This window comes from Erithacus rubecula (assembly GCF_903797595.1).
Source record: "Erithacus rubecula genome assembly, chromosome: 1".
NCBI classification, from domain to species: domain Eukaryota; kingdom Metazoa; phylum Chordata; class Aves; order Passeriformes; family Muscicapidae; genus Erithacus; species Erithacus rubecula.
The window spans coordinates 48,493,038-48,520,120 of record NC_136658.1 but is presented as its reverse complement, the minus strand read 5'-3'; the positions used below and the strand labels follow the sequence as shown (position 1 = coordinate 48,520,120).

At 40.3% G+C, this 27,083-nt stretch overlaps 1 protein-coding gene across 1 annotated transcript in view; it reads right to left on the bottom strand.

Annotated features, from left to right (window-relative positions):
• Positions 1-25,335, bottom strand: part of ABCC4 (ATP binding cassette subfamily C member 4 (PEL blood group)) — a 140,002-nt gene extending 114,667 nt beyond the window's left edge. Inside the window, exons 1-7 of the mRNA XM_079306819.1 lie at positions 25,105-25,335; positions 12,351-12,461; positions 10,086-10,206; positions 9,261-9,485; positions 5,052-5,141; positions 4,556-4,719; positions 632-757 (exon numbers count right to left, since the gene is read on the bottom strand). Of these exons, the coding sequence (XP_079162945.1) occupies positions 632-757; positions 4,556-4,719; positions 5,052-5,141; positions 9,261-9,485; positions 10,086-10,206; positions 12,351-12,461; positions 25,105-25,178 (911 nt within the window). The 5' untranslated portion in view covers positions 25,179-25,335. The remainder of the gene's footprint in view (positions 1-631; positions 758-4,555; positions 4,720-5,051; positions 5,142-9,260; positions 9,486-10,085; positions 10,207-12,350; positions 12,462-25,104) is intronic.
• Positions 25,336-27,083: the final 1,748 nt, after the last annotated feature.

The following is a 27,083-nucleotide window of genomic DNA, read 5'->3' as shown; positions in this document are numbered from 1 at the left end:
AGAAATCTATTTCCAAAACAAAACAGTTTAAACAAAAAGGTCAGATAATCTGCAGCAGGATAACAACCAATATTCATATGTTGGAGAGGGACATGACATGAAAATCAGTGTATAACAAATATGCACCCAAAGTCCTACAGTTAACCTTTAGCACTGAATGCAGTACAGTATCAAATAAATTGGTAAATACTGACTGAAAATCAAATTCATTAATATGTTTTAATTTGATGTAAAGAAAATCTCTGAAATAAAATATCTTAGGACACCAAACTTTATGATCTGCTGTCTTTCTCCCTTCTACCTTTCCCAGGTGGCTTGAGTAATAAAATGCACATAAGGAGGATGAAATTGGAGCATTGCAAGTGCTACAGCTTATTAGCTGCTAGTTTTGAACACAACTGTTAGAGGAAGTATAAAAAAAGCCTGAATTATTGATGTTTGGAATATTTGTAAATTTTTTATTCCTTTAGAATGTATCTTCATTCTTCCACTCTGGCTATATAAAATTAAAAAAAAAAAAAAAGAGGCTCAAAAAGTACAAGTAAACTCCATTTTAAAGCACACGACATTCACATGTTAAAAATGGCAAATGACACAGGTCATACATCAAGCTGTATCTTTCCAGGATTACCTTCTTAAACCATTCACAAGTTCTGCAAATGATTTTTCCCAAGCGTACATCTTTATTATCTTCATACCGCTTATCACTTCATTCATGGTCCTAATCCTGACATCTGTTAAGGCAGCTGTCTTGCTTCTGAAAACAGAACAAAGGAAAAAATTCTCATATTCCCTAAAGAAGACCATTTATGATGACACAGCATATTTATGAAGTTCTTCCTTTTACTTGTAAAGATAAAACAAGTAACGATTCACAAAACTGTAATTGCATTAAAGGGTTTTCCTGAAGACCAGGATCCTAAAGCTGACACACAACAGACAGACTTGGTATGTTTGTGCTCCTGGTTCTCGGGGAACTGAGAATTGGTTCAATGCTCAGAGCTACATGTCAGTTTGTGCAAACATGCAGTAATTAGTATTACTTAAACAACATATCCACATACGCATTTAGAAGTAAACTAAAATGGGAAAATCACTTTAAAAAGAAGATTTCAAAATGCCCAAACATCCTTGTCCTAAAGGTCTTTTAATGTTGTTAAAGAAACTGGCCTCATTTGTAGCTCTTTAGGATTAACTGTAGTTGAAGCAGAGATTACTTAGTACATGAGCTATAATTCATTAGATAATCCCGATATAATTTCTTTAAAAAAAAAAATAAATAGTATTTAAGCATTAATTGTAATTAATACTAATTTAAACATATCTGTTTTAGTCCTACACTATGTTTGCACTGATGGAAAAAATTGAAAATATATATAATTAAATAATAAAGTCACAGTTTTAATTAGGAAAAAAAGCATTGAAAGTCAGAAGCCACATAATAAATGCATAATCATGCTAATAAACCCTATTCCAATTCTGAATTCATTCATGTAGACAAACACTTTGCACATGAAGAGCTGTGGTAGACCTTATTTTGATAAAACTTACCTTAACCTGCTAAATTATTTATTTTAGCATATACCAATGAAAGTTAGGATTCAGAGATCATTAAAAAAAGAAATTCAAATCTTTTTAGAAGGTGTGACAGAGCTTTTTCAGCTTAACTTGTCCCCTATAGGATTTCTCTGATATACTGGAAGAAATCACCCTAATTAAAGAATTAAGGTAAAAGAATTTCAAGCACCTACTCATCATTTTAAAAAAACTTGTCAGCACCAGCATTCCATAAATGCTGAAGCAGAGTATTAAAAAATATTTATACAAGGCAACTGACAAAAGGCATTTAGAAACTTGGCCCTAATGCAATCATGGATTCTTAATAACACTGAGAAAAATAACTTAGCCTAAACCAATAACATGGACTTGGAATGAGATTATCTTTGCCACTTCATCTTTTCCTTTTTCAAAAAGAAACAGTAACAGAAAAACAATTCCTTAAAAAATGTAATAGCTCATCGTTTCTTCCCCATGCTCACACCACCACTGGAAAAGACAAAATTAGCTTGTGCTGCTCATATCTCTGTAGCAGGAAACAATTCTCACCTACAATCCTGAAAGTTACACTCCCCTACACTGCAATAAACCTATTTTGTACATACATACCAGAAGCCAAAGGCTCGGTGATATTAGCTTCAAGTATACAAAAATCCAGTGCATTGATGGTAAATTACTGCACAGAAAGACATCCCTGGTTTTAAAAATACTAAGTTCAGAGTACAAACAGATCAGTCCAACAAATGCTCACACAGCATGTTAGGAGTGCAATAAGAAAGGACCTGAAAATTTTTTGTCTGAGAAGACCCCTCTATGACACTAAAAACCATTCTAAATTAAGCAAGCTACAAAATTCCTTTCTGCTTTCACAAGGCATCTTTGATGGGTTTTAATTATGTCTGACACAGCAGTTAGACACAGCTTTTATCTTCAGGAAAAGGGACTTTAAATAACAACACTACAGTTGCATGACTAGGCAGTGAAAATGTCCAGCTCTTGTGAATAAAATACATATAAAATAGTCTTCAGTCCAATAATTGAACTGTTTCTCAAATAATATATTAGGTCTGCAAAACTTCTCAATGCTGCAGAGTGCAGTGGATACCATTCCACAGGATACCAAACTGGTATCTGCAAACCCCCAGAGCACTGGGGCCAATGGCTGCATCATGAACTGGTGTGCATGTGAGTTTACACCACTGAGTCCAAGAACAATGCTCAATAATAGCACAAATTAACTGCCACACCAAGCATGCCTGGATTTCTGCAAAAGCTTTAATCCTTAAATTACTTCTTCATAGGCTGCTTTCCTTAAATCCATGCAGATTCCCAGAAACTGCCATGAGAACACACTCATCATTACAGAGCTAAAATCTGTTCCAGTTTTACTATTAACTCCTTCTGTTCATTGCACATTTCTGTTCACAAACAAAAAGATCTGTGCACATGGAGACAATCAGAAGCTTTTCTGGTTAACAAATTCTTTTCCTTGCACTGCATACAAACAAGTGGCTGTTAGTGAATGGGCAAAAAACCCCAAACACTGTCACATTGCCACTAATTAATTTTAAAAATACATATCTTTAAGAAAGTGATTTTTGTCACCCAATTGTCTGACCCTGGACAAGTCTGTTAATCTCTCTGTGCCTCAGTTTCCCATCTGTAAAATGGAGATATTAAAGTCTGCCACCAAAGATAAAGCACTAGACATTTTAATTATTGACTCAAACCTCAAAAACTTACAACTAATGGAAAACAACAACAAAGTAGCTTGACACTTATGTATGCATTTTGCACAGGCAGTGAAAACACACATCTAAGAATATATGTTAAGTGTTCTACAGACTATATTATAAAAAGAAAAACCCTTAGAATTTGACAGAGAACTCTGAATGGATCATTATTTGAGAAACAGCCCTTGAACACTATTAGAGTAACAGCACATGAATGTAATCACTGAAGACTACCACAAATGAAGAGGTCTACCTCTTTGAAAATTAAATTTGTTTTCATTTTGTGATTCTCATCTCTCCCTTCACACCTGGCCATGCAATGGCAATGCCAGGCTCAGTATGTCTAGAAAACTTGTCCTGAAATACAACTTGGAAAAAAAACCCAGTTAATTCAGTTAAAGAGCTAAAAGGAATCCATTCAATAAAGGATACAAAGAAAGATGCCTAACACTGCTAATCATATGTGTAAGAGCAAAGAAACACAAAAATATTTCAAATTAGACGTAAAAGCCTTTTATAAAGTCACAAGGTAAGTCAAGAATGCCTAATTACACAAGAAACAGAAAACTTGGATGCAAGAACTTGCCTCAACAATCCCATCAGAGGCAAGTCTCACTGGGGTTTTTTACAACAAAGTTACAGAAAAACAAATTAAATGTGTCTGATAATGGAAAATTACTCCAAGCTCTCATCTCCACAGCCTAGAACCTTGCAGCTAGAAACCTCATAGCTGGCATCAAAACGACCATGATAAATTTTCCTTCCCTTCTCTCCTAGTTCCTTACCCTTTTTTGTCTTTGCAACTCAATCATAGAGGAGAGAGAACAAGATCTTTGAACAAGAAACTTCAAGAGCTTTCTGATGTTACTCCTGTATCACCCCAGTAAGTCATGCAGAGAAGGACTGACTACATCCCCTTTGGAGTAAGCACTCCCCAAGAATCACTGCAGGAAGGCAAAGTTCAAGTTTCACAATTCTATGCCATGCTCTACAGCAAGGTAGCTACAGAAATAGTCAGACTCTCTTAATGTACTGGATAGCTAATGAGTAACAGATATTTTCAGCATGTTTGGAAGGCAGACCACTTCATGTCCACAATCTGGAATTCAGACATCTCACATTAGCAACTACAAAAAACATTAGCAAAGACAGAAGACACTGCAAAAAATATCACCAGACACAAGCTGATACTCTGCCTCCACCCAATATACACATTTTAAAACCCAGCACAGAAAATAGGTACAACCCAAAGCATTCCCTCTTACCTGAGGGAAGAAAAAAGTCTCCCAATGCAGGTCTGCACAGGAAGAAGAATAATCAGAACTGCCATTCCTGCAAGACATGAAGGGCCTATTTCCACCCAGAGAAGTACTGTTACTGCTACAGCTTGAAGTGGTCCAGCCCACAAGAAGTGCAAGAAAATCGTTACCTAAACAAATAGTAAAGAATCAAAAATTAGCTTTTGATCTTAGCTAACAAATTAAATCCCCAGTAACATTTAGGAAATACTTCTGCCTATGGCAAGGCCAGGTTGGATGGGGCTATGAGCAGCCTGCTGGTGGAAGGTGCCCCTGCCCATGGTGGGGGCTGGAACTAGATGGTCATCAAGGTCCCTTCCAACCCAAACCATTCTGTGTTTAAGAAACAACTAGAATAAACATTCATTAGAAACATTTAATCACCAGTTTTAAACAAAACTTTCTTAACTCCAACCCCACCATTTCTCCAGCCCATTGGAAAGATCTATAAAATTCTTCTTACTTGATCAAATTTGTTCACATCGTTTGACAGCAGGTTCACTATTTGGCCAGTGGTAGTTTTTGCCATAGCTGCATTACTGAGACGAAGTGCCTGAAAAAGTCAGAGCAGTCTCATATTATCACAGCTTATAGAGCACAGGACACCTATACACACCAGATAGATAAATATAGTACCAAGGCTAAAGCTGAAGGCACATCTCAGCTTTTGCCTGAGAGCATTGGGGCTTTAGACAAAATGAGGATTAGACTAAATATCCTAAACAAAGTCCCAAAGGAAAGAGTATTAAAAAAAAAAAAAAAGGTCAAGGGAAGGAGTATGAGAATAAAAATGCCCTATCTTCATGTCTGAAGTGATTAAAAATAGGAAAATACCAACCCAGCAAGTCACTAAGCAAAAGAGCTGTAACTTTCCATGTGCTTTGTTCTCCCCCTCACTATGAGTGTCTGTACAAAACAGAAACAGAAAACTCCACCTGAAGGCCAGATAAATGTCAGAACAGTGTTTGGCCTATTGCAAGAATTCTGTTTTGAACGTGTTATCTGACAGAAGACAAAAAACCTCAAGTTATTAATTTTATATTCTCTTTGCAAATCAGTGTCTCTTTACAAATCACTAACTCTTGAAAAATCTTAACATTTCTGAATTATTTAAAATGAAGTTGAGCACATGCTATGAAAAACAACAAGAGTAAATACCAAGTATTTTTATATGTTAATAATGAAGTTTGTCAGTAAAAAATACTATGTTTTTATAAAATATCCCCCCCAAAAAATCACATCTGGAAATATGCAGTCTGAGCCCTACTGCAAAGATCCAAACTGAAACTGCTCAAAAATACTGATAACATACCCTGCTTCCTTCTACACCTGCTAGAAATAAAACAGGTTTCCAGCACAAGTTGAAAAAAAAATACAAAGCACGTTACATGTTTTTCTGTACAGAAACAGTTCACTCCTCAAAAACACTTCACATTTTTAAGCAGTGCACATCTACTCCCTCGCCAAATATTATCGGGGTTCCTTTCTGACCCATAATGAAATCTGAAAAACACAGATTATTTCAAAAACACTGTTCCAGTAGTTTGAAACAAATAGAAAAACAATAGCCATCAAAGCACTATTCAAAGCATAGTTTCAAACAAGGTTCCTTACATTTCTTGCACCTCACTTTTGTGTTAGAAAGATATTGTTAATCACAGAGAGAATCCCAATCCTAACTTCATTGAAGCCAGCAGGCAGAAACTTTTAAAGTTCCACTGTGCAACTCCTCTGACATCCCTAAACATAAATTTAGGATACTGGGTATATGAAAGATCAGATTTAGTTATTTGAGAAATTATTGCTTCATTCTCTGTCATAAGCCACATGTCTCTCATCAATCTAAAATCCCCCAGGTAGCTGCCTGCTGCTATCATGTTGGCTCCACACCACACACATTCAGGCTGGTAAGCTCTGAGAAAAGCTGTTAGAAATCCACAGAAGAGTTCCCATGATGCATGTTTGGAGAAGTTCCCCATCAGGATGTGTTTACAGGACCTCTTGTACAACCTGTTTGCTGCCTGAGGTTCACCTGAACCATCAGAACACCATGCCAGTGTCATGCCAGTGGCCCATGGCCTGGGTCTGCCTTGGATCTGCCACACAATCACCTTTCTGACTTCTTCCTATCTACTTCTACACAAGCAGCAAAACCAGTTTTAATATGATTCTATGAGTCCAGTTCTTTTTGACCAAGACAATCCCAGGAAGAACCACACAAGCATCTGAGCCAAAAGGAGGGTGCTCATCTCTGACTGATTTGTCTTCTCAGGGAAGAGGTAGCCATTCCCATCATCAGTGGCCATGCAGTTTTAGTATTTCCTTGCTTCCTTCTTGGTTTTGATTGGGTTTTTTTGTTTTTTTAAGTGAAATAAGCCTTGTATTCTCCTGGCTGAATGGATCTGTCTCAACTGCATAATAGTAGTTTAACTTTCATAACCAATTTCTACCATAAAGTCCTGTTTCAATACCTTCCTCTTTTTACTACATCTTATACATAGCCTCTTATGAGCTGAGGAAAACTAACTCCATCCCAGCTAAGGTCAGTACACTGACCTCAAAGAACTTCTAAAAGCTAAGTCTTAAAAAAAACAACAAAAACCAGTTTCCCACAAGTAGCCTCTGATTTCGAAACATAAGATTCTGAGTCATCATGAGACAGATTTCATTTTCATTTTTGTTACAGGTTTTCTATGTGCATCACTAATACTTCTTACTGGTAGCAAAACTTCTTAAGAATTTTTGCAAATTAGATTTGAACTTTCCAGAAAATGAAAAAGGGTCTAAAACCTAGAAATTATGAACACTTGAAGTTTTCTATTAAGAATGCTGCCTTATCCAATCTATTTATCCTTACAAACCCAAGATTTTATTTTCTACAGCAATTAACAAACTCTGCTGAACTGCTGGTAAATAAGCACCCATGTTTCTTTCAAAAGCATATAGGATGTTAAAGAGAAAATATTACCTATTTATAAGCAGCACATAAGGACAACAAATTATTACAAAGGTTTGTCAATGTTCTGCTGTTACCTCAACCCTCACCCTCAGAAGTTAACATGAGGACAGATTAATTTTCCAACTAATCCCATCTCTAGAAATTAGGGTGCATATTACAAATATTTCTTTTCTAAACTTCAACTCAGCAACAAACACCATCACTATATACATTTTTCATTAATTTCGTTTTGATAATCAGTTTGGTAAATTAATACCTTAGAGAGATGTTTATGTACAAGAAAGCATGTGCCATGTTAGAGCCAAGTTCCCAGAGGACCCTTTCCAAGGTATCAAAAGAGGAAGAGAATAAATGTGTGTATGAAAAGTAATCACCACTTAAAATGGGGACACTTTTAGTCTCCTCACTTTACTGCTTTGCCCAAAAACTTCATATGACCTGCACCAGTAGTACAAGTGTTTGTGTTAAGTTGATGGTACCTATGTTTAACAGTTAAAAAAATGTGGATTTCTTTACATTCTAAAGAAACTGCAGTCCTGATTCTTCAATTAAACTTTTTTGCTGAAGTCTGAAATTGCAGGTCACTATTCCAGCAGCACTGAAGATAGAAAGATGGGGCATTTTCCCTTCCAGCATTCTCAGCAGAGATTTCCTGCTTGGAAGCAGACAAGACTCACAGTCTGGGTATTGCCAACAGATTCAGAAGAGTGAAGCAGACATTTACAACTGGGTTGCTTGCTGCCCAGAGCACGTCAAGGAGAGCATTTCATCCTGGACATTGCTCAGCTCCTTCCTGTAAGTAAAACTCATCTTCTCTTCCTCCACTTTCCCTCTGACAGCAGCCTCAACTCCCCATCTGTAGTTCAGGACAGCTATTGCTTGATCAGGACACAGAGACAGCAAAGAACCCATGGCTCACTAAACCTACACCCCTTCTCACATTTCACTGGTTCTACTGGAGGGCTGCAGTACTCCCACAGTAAAATCAGTAAACGGTAATAAAAATCTCTAACTCCCCATCCTTAGGATTCCACTTGATTCTGAACTGTCTCTCCTCTACCTGCTTCTCTCTCTCTTCCCTCTCAAACAGGAAGGATACTAAAGCTGAAGATGCCAAGCATCCCTGCGTGCCTGGAGGGCCTCCTGGAGGGAGGGAGAGCAGCAGCTCCACAGAACTGCTGCCACTCCCAAGGGAACCTGATGGATACCCCACGGGAGTGGAGCAGCCTCTGATCTGCAAAGGATACCATCTCCTAGTTCTACAGCACTGATGGAATAAAATATAAATAAATCTAACCTTTACCACAACAGGGGCAGCAAAGCAATTCCCAGGAGACTGAGACTGCTGTGCCAGATGGTGACATACAAGCACCATGTCCTCCCCTGGGACCAAACCACAAGGCTGCAGTTGCCAGCTCCATTAAAAAAAAAAAAAAAAAATCAGCTCCTCCAAGACTTCAGGGCTATTTAACTCACCACCTACAACCTTCACCAGGCAGACCTCAGGTTCACATTCAGACACCTCAGCACACAGAGAAAGCAAAGCCACATGTACACATATAAAGCCTGACATGTTCTGCATGCATTAGGTGTCTACAAATGAGCAACTCCAATGGAATTGCAATCACGAGCATAATAAAAATCTGCACTTTAAAACCCCCCCAACAGAACAGCTGCCAAATACACAATACAGCTGAGAAGAGGTTTGCTTACCTTGCGATAAATCATGTGGCACATAGCCACCCTCAGCTTCATGCCAGCCCTCTGCACATGATAGAAGTATAAGTGGTGCATTATAGCCAGAATAAGCGTGCACACAGACAGAGCACCTGCGTAGCAATATGCAAAATTCAAAGCTGCCTCATCTGAGGCATCGTAGTTTTCAAAAAAACTAATAATTTTTCCCAAAAAAATTGGTTGAACTATTTTGAGGGTTTCCTGAAAGAGAAAGAAGGGGGGAAAAGTATTAGTAATTTCATATTGCACCGTGCTAAGCAAGTCTGTAAACAGGCAAACAAGAACCAAGCACTGCCACAAGTCATATCCCTTACTATTTTGTCTTTAATGAGCTCTAAAATGTCAAAAACATGTTCCACACAAAAATTTAGCTGGAACTTCAAGGAGAGCTCTCTCAATTACCAAAAAAAAACCCTTTGATGTTATAAAAATTGCATGAGTATGTATTATATTTCCATTTTTTTAAATGCCATGTGTCCTTTAGAGCCACTTACAAAGAGCAAAAAAAAAAAAACCTCTTTCTATTGGGCACCCCACTCAGATACATAAAATACAGATAAGCCTTACAAAGCAAGTCAACGGTTTGCAATGTCTCAAAAGTAATGCATGGAAATGTGCTCTCTGTTCCACTTCCATAATCCTGCAGTTATAACTCAGTCTTTCAGGGCTATAGCTCTGTTTCACCTTTCTGAGAACATTACCAGGTTCTCAGAGCAGTCCAGGATGAAGTCCCCCAGTAGATGTTATGCAATCTAAAAGGACAAGTTTCACATTGTTGTTAGGCATTTTTACACCACTTACCTCAATCATTGTGAAAACTCCAAAAACTAAATAGGATTTCCAGTAACACAGAATAATGGCTTTTGTTAAATGTGGTGTTTTTCCTCTCTTTTTTGCTTTTTGCACCTCTTTATCCCAGTACCTGACAAACAAAGTGCAAATATGTTGGGAGGACAGAAGTAAATTCACAAGGCAATTGCCTAGAATAAAACACTTTCAGACTAACAGCCAGTTTGCCTTGATCACCTTAACAAAATCAAATAAAACAAAAGAAGTTAAAAATAATCATGTCTTCTCACTCACATAAACACTTGGTACTTAGTATTATAGGCCTATTTGCTCTTGCTTAATCACAAACTATTCACTGTTGACTATTATCACCCTTGACATATTTGCTGATAAGGAACCCTTCTTTTATTTCTTCTCCTCTTGGTTCAGATAGTCACCACCCACCTTAATTAAGAGCATATTATCATATGATCTCCTGACCATGGACTGAACTGAGGCAGCTCAGTTTCTTTATCCATCCACATGCCCTGTGCTTCCCCAGAGAGGCTGTGATGTCCAACCTCTCAACCCTGTCTGGCCCTGTCTTTTTTCCACCACAGGCTTTGATGAGGATGCTGTCACCAACACTCCACACATCTCTCTGAAGGCAAGGATTCATCAGCAGAGTGGCAAAGACCACTTTTTTTTTTATCTTTCCATTACCACTTCTGCCCACAAATAGGACACAATCTGTTCACATAAAAACCAAAGATAGTAATAACAAGCATGATTTTAACAAGAAAGTATCACAATTTAAGCAGACTTCTTAAAACACGCTGCTGTCAGACAGGATCCTCCCCTTTTTTCTGAAGGCTACATGTTTCTGCCAAACCTCCGACCTTGGTAGTTTTAGAGGCAAAATGAGTCTAAGGCATGAAAGCCAATTATTTTTCAACAAAGCACAAAAGCTCAAAGAATACAGATAAGATTTTTTTTTTATGTTACCTTTTTTTTTTTTTTTTTTTTTTTGTTACAAGAATTACAGAATTATTGTCTACATGCTTTGAAAACTGAAACTATGTGGGGTTTCTTGGCTCAAGAGAAAAGACTGCTTCCATAGGCAGCTATTTATGAATTATATTGTCTGATTCTTGGTCAAGTACACTAAAGAATCAAAAACCACTCATATTTTTCTTCTACCATTTCCTGACTCATGCAAGTGTATGCTTTTACTACAACAATCATTGGAAAAAATCCATGTTTTCCTACAGCCAAGTCCCTGAACAGCTCCAAGACACAGCCATGGAATTAGGCAAAGCTCTCCAGCTACACTAAAAGCAGCAATTCCTATGAGTTTATCACCAACCCTTATTCTTCAGTCAACTTATCCAGAGCAGGATGATGGCAGACGTGGTCACAACCTTTCATTTCTGGATTCTTTTTGCTTCTTGAGGAGTCTCTCATCCCAATCAAGCTATGAGGAAAGCCCACCTGCTCTGCCTTCAGTGCAAAGGCAAGAAACAGCAAGGCCACACTTTCTTAATACAGAGGCCACCTTTCACTAGGAGGCATCTTTTCCTCTAACTATATTTAGCAGAAGATTATTTGAAGACAAAAATCCTCTCTATTTCAATTTAAATAAATAGTAATTATTTGAAGATATTTTCCTACTAAAATATAGATACCCCTGAGTCCATAACACTACAAACCAGTACACAGTCCATGAAAAAGTACTTAAAACCAAATAAAAACACCTGCTAGATACATGCTTTTAGCTGTCCAAGGCATCTTGCTCACTTCACCAATGAGTGGCATATTTTCAGCATACATATATTTACATACACGCATATATTTCAAAGGTCACTTAATTCAATTTGCACTCTAAACAAACAAACAAAGAAACAAAAATAAATAAAATCTAAAACTGCCACAGCTATTTTATCACAGGCCAGAAGACTCACACATTTATTACAGATTACTACTGTTATAGTCAATAAAAAGTTGTCTTTTGCAGCATTTTGCAAAGTGTCAAATTAATTACAAATGACATAATGGAAATACTCTAATGCAGTTCCATTATGTGTAACTTTAAAAAAAACTAAAAAGCTTCTATTGTAAACAAGTTCTCTTAATTCTTATTACTCTAAATTCTTCATCATTTTTGACCTTGTTAAACTTTACAATAACATCTTTTAATTTTAGAATAGAAATAAGATTTTTAGCTTCTCCAGCATTAATACAAAAAAAGAGAACAATGGTGCTTTCCAACCCAAAGTATTCTACAATTTTTCTCCTTACCACTGCAATTCCTCTCCAAGCTTCTCTGAGGAATCTTCTGGCATCACTTTATACATATCATCTTCTTCAAGCTTCCGTTTATGGCCAATAATAAATAAGGGATTCAACCACCTAGTCAAATATAAATTATTAGCAAAATGATCAGCAGACCAAAGAGTAATTTCTTTACATCATAATTTAATTCTTTTACCCCCATCTTTCCTCCTCCTGAATCATCCAACATCCACACATTTCACTGCACTTTCATCAAAGAATTAAGTCAACCCCTATCTTGCAAATGGGAAAGCACTTCCCACTTCCTAAATCAATTTATGCCATAGCACCTTACTCCCAGGTGTCCAGACAGCCAGCATAACCCTTCTTTGACCCTAAGGGAATTGGTTTCTCTCAGAGTTTCCTTACACTCAAGAAAAAATAACATTCCTTTAAATATTAAGGAACAAAATGAACTTAACCCAACTATTAAAATATTGACAGCTGTAAATAAAATAGTAAACCACGCTAAAAGACATTTTTATAATATCTACTTGAGAAGAAAAGTACCTGCTGTTCAATTGATATCTTGACAAGTATTAAAGGTCACTAATTTAAAGACAACCACTGAAATGTAAAAATGGGAAAATAAAGGATTATTAGTGTATCTTTCTCATGTTTGGAGACATAAACAGAAGCACACTGACACAATGTGTAGGTTCAAAGAAGGAAAATACTATCTAACAGCTCCATTGCCTTAGTGAAAAGATTCTTAAAAGCTCAGTATTTTATGAGAGTACTTTGAAGATAAATTGCAATAGCAGTACTGTAGATTTGTTGAAAAGCACTGTATTTTACTAGATCAAATAAGTCAATTGTCAGGGAACAGCAAGACTAGATTTTTATGCACCTGGGTCCTTCTCTGAGCCTGAAACACGGCAGGGATGTCCAAACAGTTTCAGCTGTGCTCCACGGAGCAAGGGTTGTATGGCACAAAGCACAAAAGGGACCAAGCTGTCCAGGAGATGGAGAAAAAGAGAATAACACATGGCAAAACAGGTATGGCTTAATGGGAACAGTGGAGTTAGGGAACTTGCAGTTATCCACTTAGTTGGTGTCTCTACTGAATTTGTCATATTTTGTTTCCAGGAGACATGGATTTTAGCCCTAAGGCTTTTCCTGCAAATGCTTTCTCAACTGGTTAACACCATCACAGTCAAGAAGTCAGGGATGGATCAGTTTTGGAAACAATACTCCTGCACTCAAGGTGAGCTGTCTGATCTCAATTGCCTGTGAAAGTTCTTAACTGCAACTTAGTTTCTGACACTTAATTATTACCCAACTTCTCCAACACAGTTCTTAGAGGAACATGTGGTGTGCTACGTGAAATCTGTTATTCTCTGGAAGACCTACATGTGAGATTTCAAAACTGGGGTGGCTTACAATGAGGGTATTTATTTAATCCCAACCACAACAGCAGTTATGAATACTCATCAACTTGCTCTACATTTCTTGCTCGGGCATGTTCCAATTAAACTTCGTATGCACTGGCTTACAAGAGGGTTGTTGGCTAGTTTTGGAGAGGGTGGATGGGCAGGCAGAACCCTAAAGAGGAGGCGCAGAGAGTTTCTTCAAAGACAGCACAGTTGTAAAAACCTTTTTCCCAGGCTCCACGGCACAACTGCAAGCAACAAACGGGATTATATAGTGTTTTTCCCTCACTACATAGCATGTTAGCACAATGTTTCCGTGACTCATTCAAAAATTAAGTCTCTATCCTTGGAGTAGCACCTTTGATGCCTAACATCCTTTTTAAAACTCCTGGAGGGAGTACTGAAGATTTGTTTATGTGAACTGTTACCTCTTAAATGTATGTTAAAGGTACAATTGGAAACAGAAAGTACTTGACAGACAAGTCTGTTGCTTGGACTTCATGGTAAAATAGGATCAGGACCTGAATCACTGCCACAATTTCCCCACAAAAGGTCCTGAAAAAAGGTCTCAAATAAAATAAATACCAACTGCTCCAACCAGCAGGTTTGACACCGGCAATCTGCTACATTGAAACATGTATTCTTTGGCCTCAGCTCTTGCAGCTGACCACAGGTGAAAGGTAGGTATGAGACAAACAACCTCAAAGCCATTCAAATAATTCCTGCCTGCTGGATGAAACAGCCTCTGTTTGCTCCAGGACAAGCAGCTGTGGGAAAGATCTGCAGACTTCAGCTGACTCCTGAGGCCGATACCCAGCACTCCTTCTCTTGCACCATCAGTGCTAAAAACATAAACAGCTGCCCTTTCAGACAGAGGCTAAAGTAATCTTTCTCCTACATGAGAATCAGGATGAGGCAGCCCTTTCAGGAAAATATAAGGGATAAATCCATCTCCCATCTATGGAAATCGCTGTGAGATTTCACTGGCCACCGCTGCCGAGGTGGTGATAACAAAACCGGTTCAGACATTTAACAAGGAACATAAACAGGATATTTATCAGAGAATCACAGAAAGGCTGGGGCTGTGTCAGAAGGGACATCTGGAGGTCAGCTGGTCCAACCCCTGCTGCTCAAGCAGGGCCACCTAGAGCTGGTCGTCCAGGACAATGTCCAGACAGCTTTTGAAGATCTCCATGGAGACTTTCATAACCCCTCCAAGCAGCCTACAGCAGTGCTCTCACAGCAAAGAAGTGTTTCCCGAGGCTCAGAGGGAACCTCTCATTACTCAGTTTGTGGCCCCACTGCCTCTGATCCTACTCCTGGACACCACTGAGAAGAGCCTGGCTCTGCCCACCTCGCACCTTCCCCTCAATTAAATATCCACATGTTGATAAATATCCACATTGATGATATTCCCCCTGATCTTCTCCTCTCCACGATGAACAGTTCCAGCTCTCTCAGCCTTTCCTCCCAGAAGAGACGCCCCAAACCCTTAATAATTTTTGTGACCCTTCATTGCTCTTTCCAGTATATATATATATATATATATATATCCCAATACATAAGATATATAAATATATATATGTCTCTCTTGTGCTGGGGTCCCAACTGTGGGCTCAGCAGTGCTGAATAGTACTTTGCATGCAGCAGAGCACACAGAGGAAAATAAAAGACACTTTAGAAACAGAATTGAATATACAGTCTTAAAAAATAAAAACAATGCTATTAATTTTACTCAGTGGAACACCATTCCTCTACTTACACTTTTCAAAAAGCCACAGGCGGGCAACAGGAAGAATAATGGAACAACACTTCTGCTGAAGGCAATTGCTCAATACTGATGGCATTTGATTCCACACTACAGCCAAGAGCAGCAAGTGCTGACCACAGAAGTGCAGTCCACTGCAAACCAACCAGCTGAAAGACAACACTCAAGTGCACAGGACTGTAAGAGCCATCCAGTTTATCCTTTGTCCTTAAACTCTCAAAACTACTTACTGATGATATGCCCATCTCCACTGAGTTCTTACAGTTTACAATAAATCCCTTGTCCCCTCATCTCCACACTGTACCTACAGTGTGAGTGAATTTGAAAAACATTTAAAGAGCAGATGAGAGATGATAGTGCAGAGTAAAAACTGCCAGAAGTCTCAAGGCTGTCAGACTATTAATTCCAGTAAAATCTAGTGCAAAGTCAGGGCTTCTCCCTTTTTTCCATTAGTTAAAACCATAACATTGAAAAGAATAATATATTGCACTACAACCTCCATGTTAACACTAAAAAAGGCAAGGAAAACAAATCCAGAGTAAGCAGAAAACTGTAGTAATTCATTTTGTGACTTATTTATTATAATGGACAGCATGGCAAAGACTCAGCATAAGTTCACATTTCTGTAACATTAGGGAAAAAACGTATAAAAATGTATAAAAAAGAAGGTTAAACATTTTTCTTTTAAAATTATGCTTAGTCCTTTAAGGACTTTTATCCCAAGAATGAGGTCTTCTGCAAATTCTAAGTACAGTAAGAAGAGTTTGAGCATTTCAGTGACACATCCTGAATTTTATGCTGGAAGGTCTACTTCCAGACAGAAGACTTAGCACATGTTCCTTTTCAGTCATTAAAGTAAAAGCTTCCACCTGAATGCCACATGCAGATTATGCCCTGTGGAATTCTCTGCACTCACAGCAGAACTGAGACCACAGCCTATTTCACACAGCCTGCTGTTACTCAAGACACACACTTGTAACACACAAACCAACCAAGCCCTTCTCTTGCCTGAAGGCTCAGTTAAAATACAGTGTTGTCAGAGGACTGTTAGAGGAGGCTGACAAATAAAGTAAAGGTCTACATCCCTGAAACCCCAATGTAGCCATAAAGGAAGACTACTCATTAGAGTGGTATGTCTTTTGTCAGAACAGAGATAACTAACACAGATCTCTTCAAGGAGTACTCAAAACAGCTCACAAAAAGATAGCACTTGTTAATGAAAACAGAACCTGTGCAAATTGCATTATTCTTTAATAAAAAAGCTAAAATAAAAACCTAAATTAAATAAATGGAAGAAATATATAAAACAGTCATGCAAACCTCTCCTCTCACCCTAATGATGGGCTCAATACCAACCTATTTTACCAGAAGAAAGAGAGGAACAACGTGCTGGGAAGGTAAGACCCTCTGTTCAAGAAGCTGCTCAACTTAAATAAAAACAGGTCTCCTTAGTAACTGTCTTTACTTTCCCCAGATACCTTCCTGTCTGCTAGGAATTTTGAAAAAAAAAATTTCTTACACATTGCCTCATTTTAGTTACTCTTTCAGAACACAGAGCTCACATGATGCCCTTCAAAGAGCTTAGCCCAAATTCTTCCTAGAATGATCTACACATAAAAATGTAAGTATCTGTAAGAATCCTGAGTACCTTGTGTTCTGCTGGGAATGCCTCTGTTCTATCAAAACGATTAGCTGATCAAAGACATCAGTCTGGAAATATGCCCAGAATAAGTCCCTATTACTGCCAGAATACTGATGCAACTTGGAATAAAGATTACAAAAATAAATTAAAAAATCACTGTATAACCTGGTGCAAACCCAGAGATAGCCAAGTGCAAAACAGCAAATCATTGTTGTGACCCCAAGAGGCTTTTCACCTCTGCAGCAATATCTTGGGCACTGATAAAAAAAGAAAGTGATTCATTTCTGAACCAGCAGAAACACAAAGACCACAATATAAACATTCACTTCCTGCATTTCCCTACTCCTGGGCCTTGACATTACACACCCTTTAAGATTACAACACAGTCCACCAGCCACAATTTACTTGGTTGCTCAGGAAAGTCCAATTTCTACCAATTGTTATGACAGCAACTCCACCAAGATATTGGAAAACCTCTAAGATCTGAAAAAAAAAAAACTAAGACAGTGTTTGCTTACCCTCCTAAGAGAACACATCCCCTTTTTCAAAGACAACATGAAGGAGAAACAGACCCTGCTATCTAAAAGCCAGCATCGTTAAGGCTAGTCATGCTATTCTGCTTCATACATGAAATAAAATTTCCTAAACAAGAAAACTTGTAAATTAGATTTCCTGTCATCACAAAATAATTTCCTATCAGCCAAGGAAGAAATACATTACAGATAGGTATATGAAACTAATAGCAGTGTCCAGCTCAAATGGTTCATTAACCCAGGGATGGGACCTGGTGTACCTCTGGATTTTTATCATGTCCTGCTTGTAAATACTCAAAAAAAGTACCATTCTCACACTGCAGAGCAGACTTGCAGAGCTTTCTGGAAACCTAAGCATACACTGCAAGTTCCTCATGAACTGATAAAGTCTATTCAAAAACATCAGCCAAGAAGCATTTGCCACTACATTACAAAGCTGACACAAATAAAAAAAAGGTCCTAAGATCAGAGCACGTGTCTGTAAGGACTCTGGGTGCACCCACAGCTCTCAAGTGCCTTGACCAGCTCCACAACCATCACCCCACAGTCAGTCACCTGCATGTTACAGGACCTTCCTCTGCACAAGTGGTGTATCACCAGTTCCACAACACCTCCTGCCTTATCACAGGACAAGTCAGAAAATCAAACTGCTTGCCTGATTAGGAAAATATTTTCTTTATTTGTAATAATAAGCAGAAGTTTAATTTCTGGATAACTTTACAGCACCCAGTCAAAGCCACATCTAGTACACCCTCATCAACTAATTCCTTAGAGGTGGTTTACAAACTGCATTTTCCTCATTCCTCTTAAGCTTATTTGTGCATTACATTACAAGCATCACCTGTTCACACTCAATGTCCAGTTATTTTTCAACAGTTGCACAGGAGAGTCTTTGTTTACTCAAATTCTTCCATAACACTAGGATTTTGTCTCCCTTGAGCAGCTTGGAAGCACTACTTCAACAACTAAGCTGCAAAGTAACACATATTTCTTTCTCTTTAATCACCTACTTTGGAGATGGCTTTTTTTATAAAACAAACAGGGTTTCCTCACAGACTGTTTGGATAATCATGCACGTTGCTTATCCTGCCTGGTTCAGCTCAGGAGCCTGCCTGCCTCACTGTACTGTTCATTACCCTTTGTGATCTGACATTCTACACCAGCACTGATCTGTGCTTCCTCTCAGTCCAGGGATCACTGCTGGCATGGGATGTACAGAAAGAAGAATACACACATACACACTGAGAGTCTCCAGAGTTATTTTGCAAGAATTCATAAAAACCCTAGCAACAGTTTTTAGTCATCATGTTATTTCTTTGTAAACCTCTCCATTTCACATGTTCATCCATTCTCATTAGTAAGCTGCCTAATTCCACTTCCCCTTATGAAGGCAGTTGTCCACAAGTAATAAAGTAAACAGAGTAAGTCTGGTATTTCTTCAGATGCTTTTCAACTGGTATTTTGGTTGCAACTTCCCTCCCCAGCTTAACCGGGCTTAAAGAGCAGCTTTCCTCATTGCTTACAGAAGGAAAAAATAGGAATACAATGAAATTACTTCAAAGCCATATTAACTCAAAAACGCCCTTCAGGCTTCCAGTTTCAATACCAACTGTATTAACCTTTGATACCCAGCTCCATCTCATCTTCCAAGCTGCTGCTTTTTCACAGCACAGTGTGAGCTGCTGAACACCCACTTTCTGGTGCTGACAGTAACACAACTGGACTCGACTACACTTATTGCAGGCTGTTTTCATGCTGTTCATCAGCCAGGTATGAAACTACCTTATCAATCTAGCATACTTCCTGGTATTTCAGACAGCAAGAAGAAGCACAAACATGGCAAGAAGAAGGGGGAGCATACTGCAAACTAACATTTTCTGCAGGCCTAGAAGCAGGCAAGAGAGGAGTGACATCACCTGTACCTGTGGCATTTCAAAGACTATCATTAAAATATCAATTCCAAACCCAGCAACCACAGGCCAAGAAAAATACCAAAGGTTTGATGTAAAGGTCTGAAGAAAGTGACTTATAAAAATAAACTTCAGAAGTTACTCAATAAAGAAGGACTTAATGGTTGGAATTTCTGTATTAACATCTTTTCTGACAAGCAATGGAAATAGGGAGAATTACAATGCCCTGTGAGTTCCCACTGTTATCGCAAGTGGTACGGTGCCAGGGATACAAAACAAATAAAATGGATGACTGGTCTTTTCAACCTTCCACTTCCAAAATCTAATTGGGTTATCTCCCTCCTCCACTCTACATATGGCCTAGTTTTCTAGAAGCAGGATAGGGAAATTTTTTTGGGAAAAGAAGACAAAAACAACACCATGACATAATCTTAATTTTGAAGTTTTGAAGGAATTATAAGACATTTTCTGTCATAAATGATACAGCAGTCTTTACATAAGCATTCCAAAAGCAAGTAGTCTGTGTTTCATCATACACTTAGCAGTTCATCTACCTGCGTATGTAAGCACAGATATTTACAGTAGATAGCAAATGCTAACACTTCAACAGTTTATACACACTTGTTGTAATCAATATAATCTATTTAGGACTCTTTATCCACATATTTTAACTTTACTAGCTCATAAACAACAATTTTCAAGTAATTTCTTTTGCATAATACAGACATCTTGCAAATAAACATGCAAAACTTAAAAATTAATGCAGCAACTCAAGAGAGCAAATGATTCAAATTTGACAGCAGGACATTAGATATTTGATGAATAAACAAACAAGGTATTATCTTTCAGAAAAAGTTGTATGTATGATCCTTAGTCTTTTTTCATTCAGGAGAAAAAGAGAAGCAAGTGTGATTTCAATCTCTGGGTACAGAAAATGTGTTTTCTATTTATCTATACTGAAAATACATATACATATTTCTTCAGAGTTTCTTACAGTACTACAATTGTCCTGCACCAGTAAGTCAATAAATGAACTTAGCTACCTCAGAGATCTTGATAAAGTGGCATTACCATGAACAATTTCAGGCATTGAGCATGGGAATCACTAAATATCAGGCAAATCACAAAGCCTGATATTTTCATGTTAATTAATTGTAAAATCCTCACAGTCAAATCTGTACACTGACGCAGTAAAAAAGAACACAAACCAATTTCATTGGTAGCATTGCTGGAGTCCAGTTGAAATATGCAAGAAAAACAATGAATTCTTTCTATAACTTCTTTCAATGCAAGGCAAGAGACACTCGAAACAGACAAGCAGGCAATACTTAGGTTGCCAGAGAAATCCAGTCAGTGGCCTTTCCAATTCTAAGCCACAGGATGAGAGAGGAGAAAGAAGTAAAGTAAGGTGTGTAGCTATTTATACCAGAACAAGAGAAATCTGTGACATGGTCAGACAAGCAGCTACATATTGTACAGTCCTTACTCAAAGTCCTGGGACTTGCATGTCTATGTTTGCCCCATTCCATTCACATTTAAACCAAAAAATCAAGATTGTTTCTCACTCTTCTCCCCCACTGCACTTCACATCAGATCCATGATGACTTAGTGATTTTGTCCTTCTCCCCAAAGCACACACAAAAACAACACTGCCAGATACTAACAGATATATAAACCAGTCATTGACTTATTCCTTGGAGTAATAACTCTCTAGATGCCTTGCTGTAAGTTTTCAGATCACATTTTAGTGCTGTTATTGTAATGGCAATTGCTGCATGTCAAGTCATGATATGAAAAGACATCTAGCCTGAGGATGACGATAGTGTTCAGTGCTCCAAAAAACCCCAAGACTTCTCATAGTCATGGTGAGTCTGTGACATGTAAGTAATTACTACTATTATTAAAATGAAGTTGTAAATTTTTATGAAATCTAGAAGAACTTAAACTTCTTTTACTTCTCTGCACAAAAACACTGGATACTCTTTCCAGGGTATTCCAGCTTGCCCTCCTTCTCATATTGTTAACAGCATAAAAGTTACCCAGTCTTTCTAAAATTTAATCATAGCCTATGTTTTGCAACTTTCCAGTAAAGTGGATTTGATGTCCAAATAGCAAAATGCATAAAAATTCAACTGCCATATAGAAAAATACCTTTAGTAACTCAAAGGAACAAGTGCTCTGAGCAAATAAAGATATGCTTCCTACTTAATGAACGTGCAAGCTCAAAGATGGGTTAATAGCCAGAAATGAGAAATTATTCCTACTCTCCAAAGTTATTAATTTAATAATCCCCACCACCTGAAAAAAGATGCAAAAAATGCTGTTCTCAACTGCATGGGGAGGCTATAAGGCTTTTTCAATCCCTAAACTTTCTACAGCTGAATAGCTGTTTAAACATTAAAACATGACTGAATTCTCTCTTCCTTGGACAAACCTTAAAAAGAAAGCAAACCCTCCTATCCATCCTTCAGAGGCCTCATTCTCACGGTAAACTGAGCCAGCAATAAAAAAAATAACTTAATAACAACTTAAACATTTTGGTAGGCATAGAAATTGTGACTCTTGAAGGTTAGAAGTTACAATAATATCTAAAACATTCAGAAGGGCAATTTGGTCTTTGATAAACCTCTGCTAATATAGATAATTCAGTGGAAAACATGGAAAACTAGAATATTTTGCAACTGCCCTGATCTCCACACTTGTGTCATAAATAGTTTTCATTCTTGTAACATTACACAAGAAACACATTATAAAAGTAACAGTATTAACACACAATCCAGATGCTCCTCTTTCCCATGAATGTACTGCTGGAGTGCTTAATGCTAATCAAGCTCATACTTGCCAAAGTCACAACCCAAATGCAAGAAGACAAGCGTTGAACAGTGGGAGAAGAATGTCTCTTCAGCCTACACACTCATTACCTGAGTTTTATAACTCAATGAAAACACGACTTCTTTTCCTCCCATGAGTTTGATTCTGTCTGCACCAAGCAATAATGAAAGCTTTTATTCTGTACCACTGACAACAAATGGGAGCATGGTTCCTTACAATGGAAAAATGGTACTTTTGGAGAAAAATACAAACAAAATAAAAATAAGAAGGACCTTTTCCCAGCTGCTTGATACTTTTTACTCTCATCAATAACAAGCAGCCAACACCTGGAAAGTGGCAAGCAGGTATGGGGCACACAACCACAGGTGGTGGCTGCTACTATTCACTGAATGGCCTTCCTCAAGCACTGTTTTCCCAGTTCTCCAAATGAAAACATCTCAGAATACCCTATGTGAGACAGCAGTTAAAATGAAGCAATACTCACACAGCTGGGAGATGCTACACTCATTGTAGAAAGGGAAAATAATTATTTGTTGCCCTTAAAGTTCACTTTATAGCTAAATGAAAGGGTGTTTTAACACTTCCTGAATGTTACACAAAATGGTATTAACTTGCAGAAAACTGATAGCCCCAGCTTATTCAATTTGACCCACCGAAGGTATCACTTCAGCTGAAATTCTCACCCAGAAAACACTAATGCTTGTTGACTAGTATATCGATGATCACATGCACCACAGGTAAGAGATGAGACTTTAGAAGGCTATTTTCACTGCTGTGAATTACACTGCTATAAAAGCCTGAGAAACAAGACATTCTAAAGCTTTACATGCTCCACTAAACCCTTCTGCAAAGCAGGAGCCCTATGGTTGTACACCAGCATCTGACTGTGAAGTCTTAAGTCCCAGTCGATCTCTGGACTTTTAGCAGACCTGTCATCCCCCAAGCACAGCCTTCCACCTGTTTTTCCTTTACAAAGTAAGAACTCAAAAACACATCTGGAATAAAAGGAGCCTTTCAGGTACTTGCCTAAAACTAGGGAAATTTAAGGTACTTCACTGTTGCTGTCAAACACTTCTCTGCAATACATGCAGAGTGATACAGAAGGCCTAAAAAAAGAATTATACGAGCAGTCAGAAAGCTGGCTACAAGCACTGCATTCTTCTTTTTCACATCTAGCTGGATTGGTTTTGGCAGAACCACCAGAAACACCACAAAATCCCAGCAAGGGAAAGGGAACAGACTAGAAGCAGTCCTGGAATGCTACATGGGCAGCTTAGGTTCATCCCATTCTGCTTGGATTTCACAACAAAGCTGTTTCTAACATGGGCATCCTTGGTGTCAAAGTAAAAGCCAAAATACTGAACACAGAAACTTCTGCACAAGCATACAAGTTGCCTATTTTATTATTACTTATTTATTTTCTTTCTTCCTGCACATAGTACCTCTGAGGACATACCCCGAATGAAAAATATATTTAGTTAAAATTTGTCAGGGTTTTTTAAATAACCCTACCTTCCAAAGGGGACTTATGCACCTGCTCAGAGCTGCTTATACAATCAAAGAGTTTTTTATGTATTTCAGAGTCTTCCAAAAAAAGAGCTTCACCTGTCACGCCCTCCCCTCCTTCCCCCTCCACCACACGTGCACTCTGGTTCGGGCTGCAGCAGGTGAAGCAGAGTAGGGGTTTCCTCTATAAGTGCTCTTCCAAATGGGATCTGCTAGGACAAACAAGCTTGGTGCTCTCTCGTTTTACTTTGCGAACGTTTTCCTACTACGTTTCAAAGCAACTGAAATTGCAATTCCTCACCTCCTTAAGCACAGACACAGAGCCACGCCGAGGACCCCGCTAGTAAGAGACCGAGCACTAGCTCTGGCAGCCACGTGGCCCCGTAAAGTTTGTGGCAACACCGGCAGCCCTCGCTCGGTGACACCCCAAGCCCCTCCGGAGCGGAGGCAGCTGTGCGGGTCAGACAGCCAGGATGCTGCCCCGCCATCCCCACGCGGCCATGCGGCTCAGAAACCACCTCGCTGCTGCAGGGGAAAGCCTCACGGCAAAGGCAAGCCCAGCACGCCTGGCCGGGATGAGCAATCCCTGCCCGCGACCCGTTATTCCAACGGGGAAGCAGAGCAATGCCTGGGAGCAGCCTGCAGCAGTCCGGCGGGCAGAACCCGGGCCGGGAAGCAGGAGACGCTGCCGCCCTCCCCGCAGCCACCGAGGGCACAAACACGTGCTCGGAGGGGGCGACGGGGCCGCGCTCGGCGCCGCCCGCCCAGCCGAGCGCTCCGTGCCCGAGATAGGCAGGCCCCCGCTGCGCCGTGCCCAGACCGCGGCCGGGGATTATCGCTGGCCGCAGGGTTCACCTCGGGAGACCTCACCCCACCTGCGAGCCGGGGCTGCGCCGGCCGGCAGCGCTGACAGCCGGGCCCGCGGGGGCGGGCAGGTCGTGCCCGAGCCGCGGCTGCACGGTCACCGCCGGCAGCCGCTTCCCCTCCCCGCTCGCTCCCTCCCTTCCTCCCGCCCGCCGCCCGGACGCTCCGGGAGCCGCGCTCCAGTGCGAGCCGGGCACCCTTAGCCGGGGCTGGGCATTCCTGAGCGGCGGGGCGAGGTGAAGCCGCCGGGCACCCCGGCGCTGCCCTTCTCCCTGCCCCCGCCGGGCGCTCACCAGAAGAAGAGCCGGGAGCAGAGGCTGGCATCCTGCAGCGGGTTGGGCTTCTCCTCTCGGGGCACCGGCTCCATGCCGTGCGGCGAGGGCGCAGGACCACGAGCGACTTCCCAGCGCTGGCAGCCGCCGCCGCTCTGCCGCCGGCCGGCGCTGTTTCCGGGAGAGCCGGCACCCCCGCCTCGCCCTCCTCCTCCTCCTCTTCCTCCTCCTCCTCCCGCCGGCCGCCGCAGGACGCCTCCTGCCGGCCCGGCTTCCCCGCGGAGCCGGAGGTGCTGCGGGCTGGGGCGGGCCGGGCTGCTCTGCTCTGCTCCGCTCGCCCCGGCTTCGCGCTGTGTGCCTCTTGCTGATGGAAAGCATCTCCTCGGTGCACGCAGCGCCAAGCCAGGTGCCCACCCGGCTTCTTTTGGACAGAAAAATCCGTGGCGAGTCAGGGGCAAGTCAGGCTTGGCGGGACCAAACGCCGTCAGAAACGCTTGTTGTCAGCGCTGCTTCCAGATGTTGCATGTTCTTCAATTAGAAAACGAAAACCAAACCAAAAGGATAGCGTTTAGGAGAGGTTTGCGATACAAAATAAAGGAGCTGATTAATTTCAGGACGTGGTGCATCGCTGAAATTGACAGCTCTCAAATGTTCAGCAAGTGATCACCAAACTCCTCTCCAGCCTTGTCACCCATGGCCTGCCAAAGGGACCCTGATTAAAAAGAGTAGCAGAAACTGCAAGAGATCTAGGAAAACAGAAATGCAGGACGTGTATCTCAAGTTACCAAAGAACTGTTAATCTCTGTAGCAGAATGGTTCCCTGCTGTGCTGTTATCTCTCTGCAGTCTCTGACATCCAGGATGGCTGAGGTTGCAAGAGACCTCTGGAGCTCAGTTGGTCCAACCCCTGCTGTTTAAATGTCATGTCCAGGCAGCTTCTGAGTATCTCCAAGGATGGAGACTCCACAGCCTCCCTGGGCAACCTGTGCTAGTGCTCAGTCAGCCCCACAAGGAAGAAGTTTCCTGGTGTTCAGATGGAGCCTGCTGTGTTTCAGCTTGTGCCCATTGCTTCTGGTCCTATCACTGGGCACTGCAGAGCAGAACCTGGTTCTGTCCTCTTTTCATCAGTATACACGCTAATGAGACCTCTCTGAGCCTCCTCCAGGCTGAGCAGTCCCTCAGCCTGAACAACTCTCTCATACTCACTTCTGAGTAGAGAGAAAAGATCACCTCCCTCGACCTGCTGATAAATATTCTTTCTAATGCATCCTAGCATGTCATTAGTCTTCTTTGCCACAAGAGCACATTGCTGGCTTATGTTCAACTTGGTGTCCACCAGGACCCCAAGCTGAGGTGATCCCCAGCCCATACTGGTGGCTGCTCCCCAGGTGCAGGACTTTGCTCTTCCCTGTTTCAAATTCCTCAGGCTCCTGATAGTCCATTTCTCCAGCCTGTTGAGGTCCCTCTGGATGGCAGCACAGGTCTGTGGAGTGTTATCAGTCGCTGATCAGCCACTCCTCCCCGTTATGTGTCACCATCCCTGGTGGTCTTTAAGAAAAGCCTGGATATGGCTCTTGATGCCACGGTCTAGTTGGCAAGGTGGTGTTAGGTCATAGGTTGGACTCTGAGGTCTCTTTCAGCTTAATGGATCTGTGATTCTGTGATCATCAGTAAACTTGCTGAAGCAGTTCTCTGTTTCCTACAGATCATTTATGAAGATGTCAGATAGTTTTGGACCTAATGCTAACACTTGATGTACGCCACTTGTTACTGACTTCCAAAATCACAGCTCTGATCTCCCAGACTCCTTCCCACTCCAAGCCAGCTGCAAAACGAGCAACATTCTTATGTTCTATGCCTTCATTTCATGTCCCCAAGAGAAACCAGCCCTATTTCTTCTTGCTTAAATGTATTGACAGTGAGACTATTGACACGGCTGACATCTGACTTTAATTATACTCATCAGAGTTGACACGTTAGAGGTTGGGGCTACACTATATT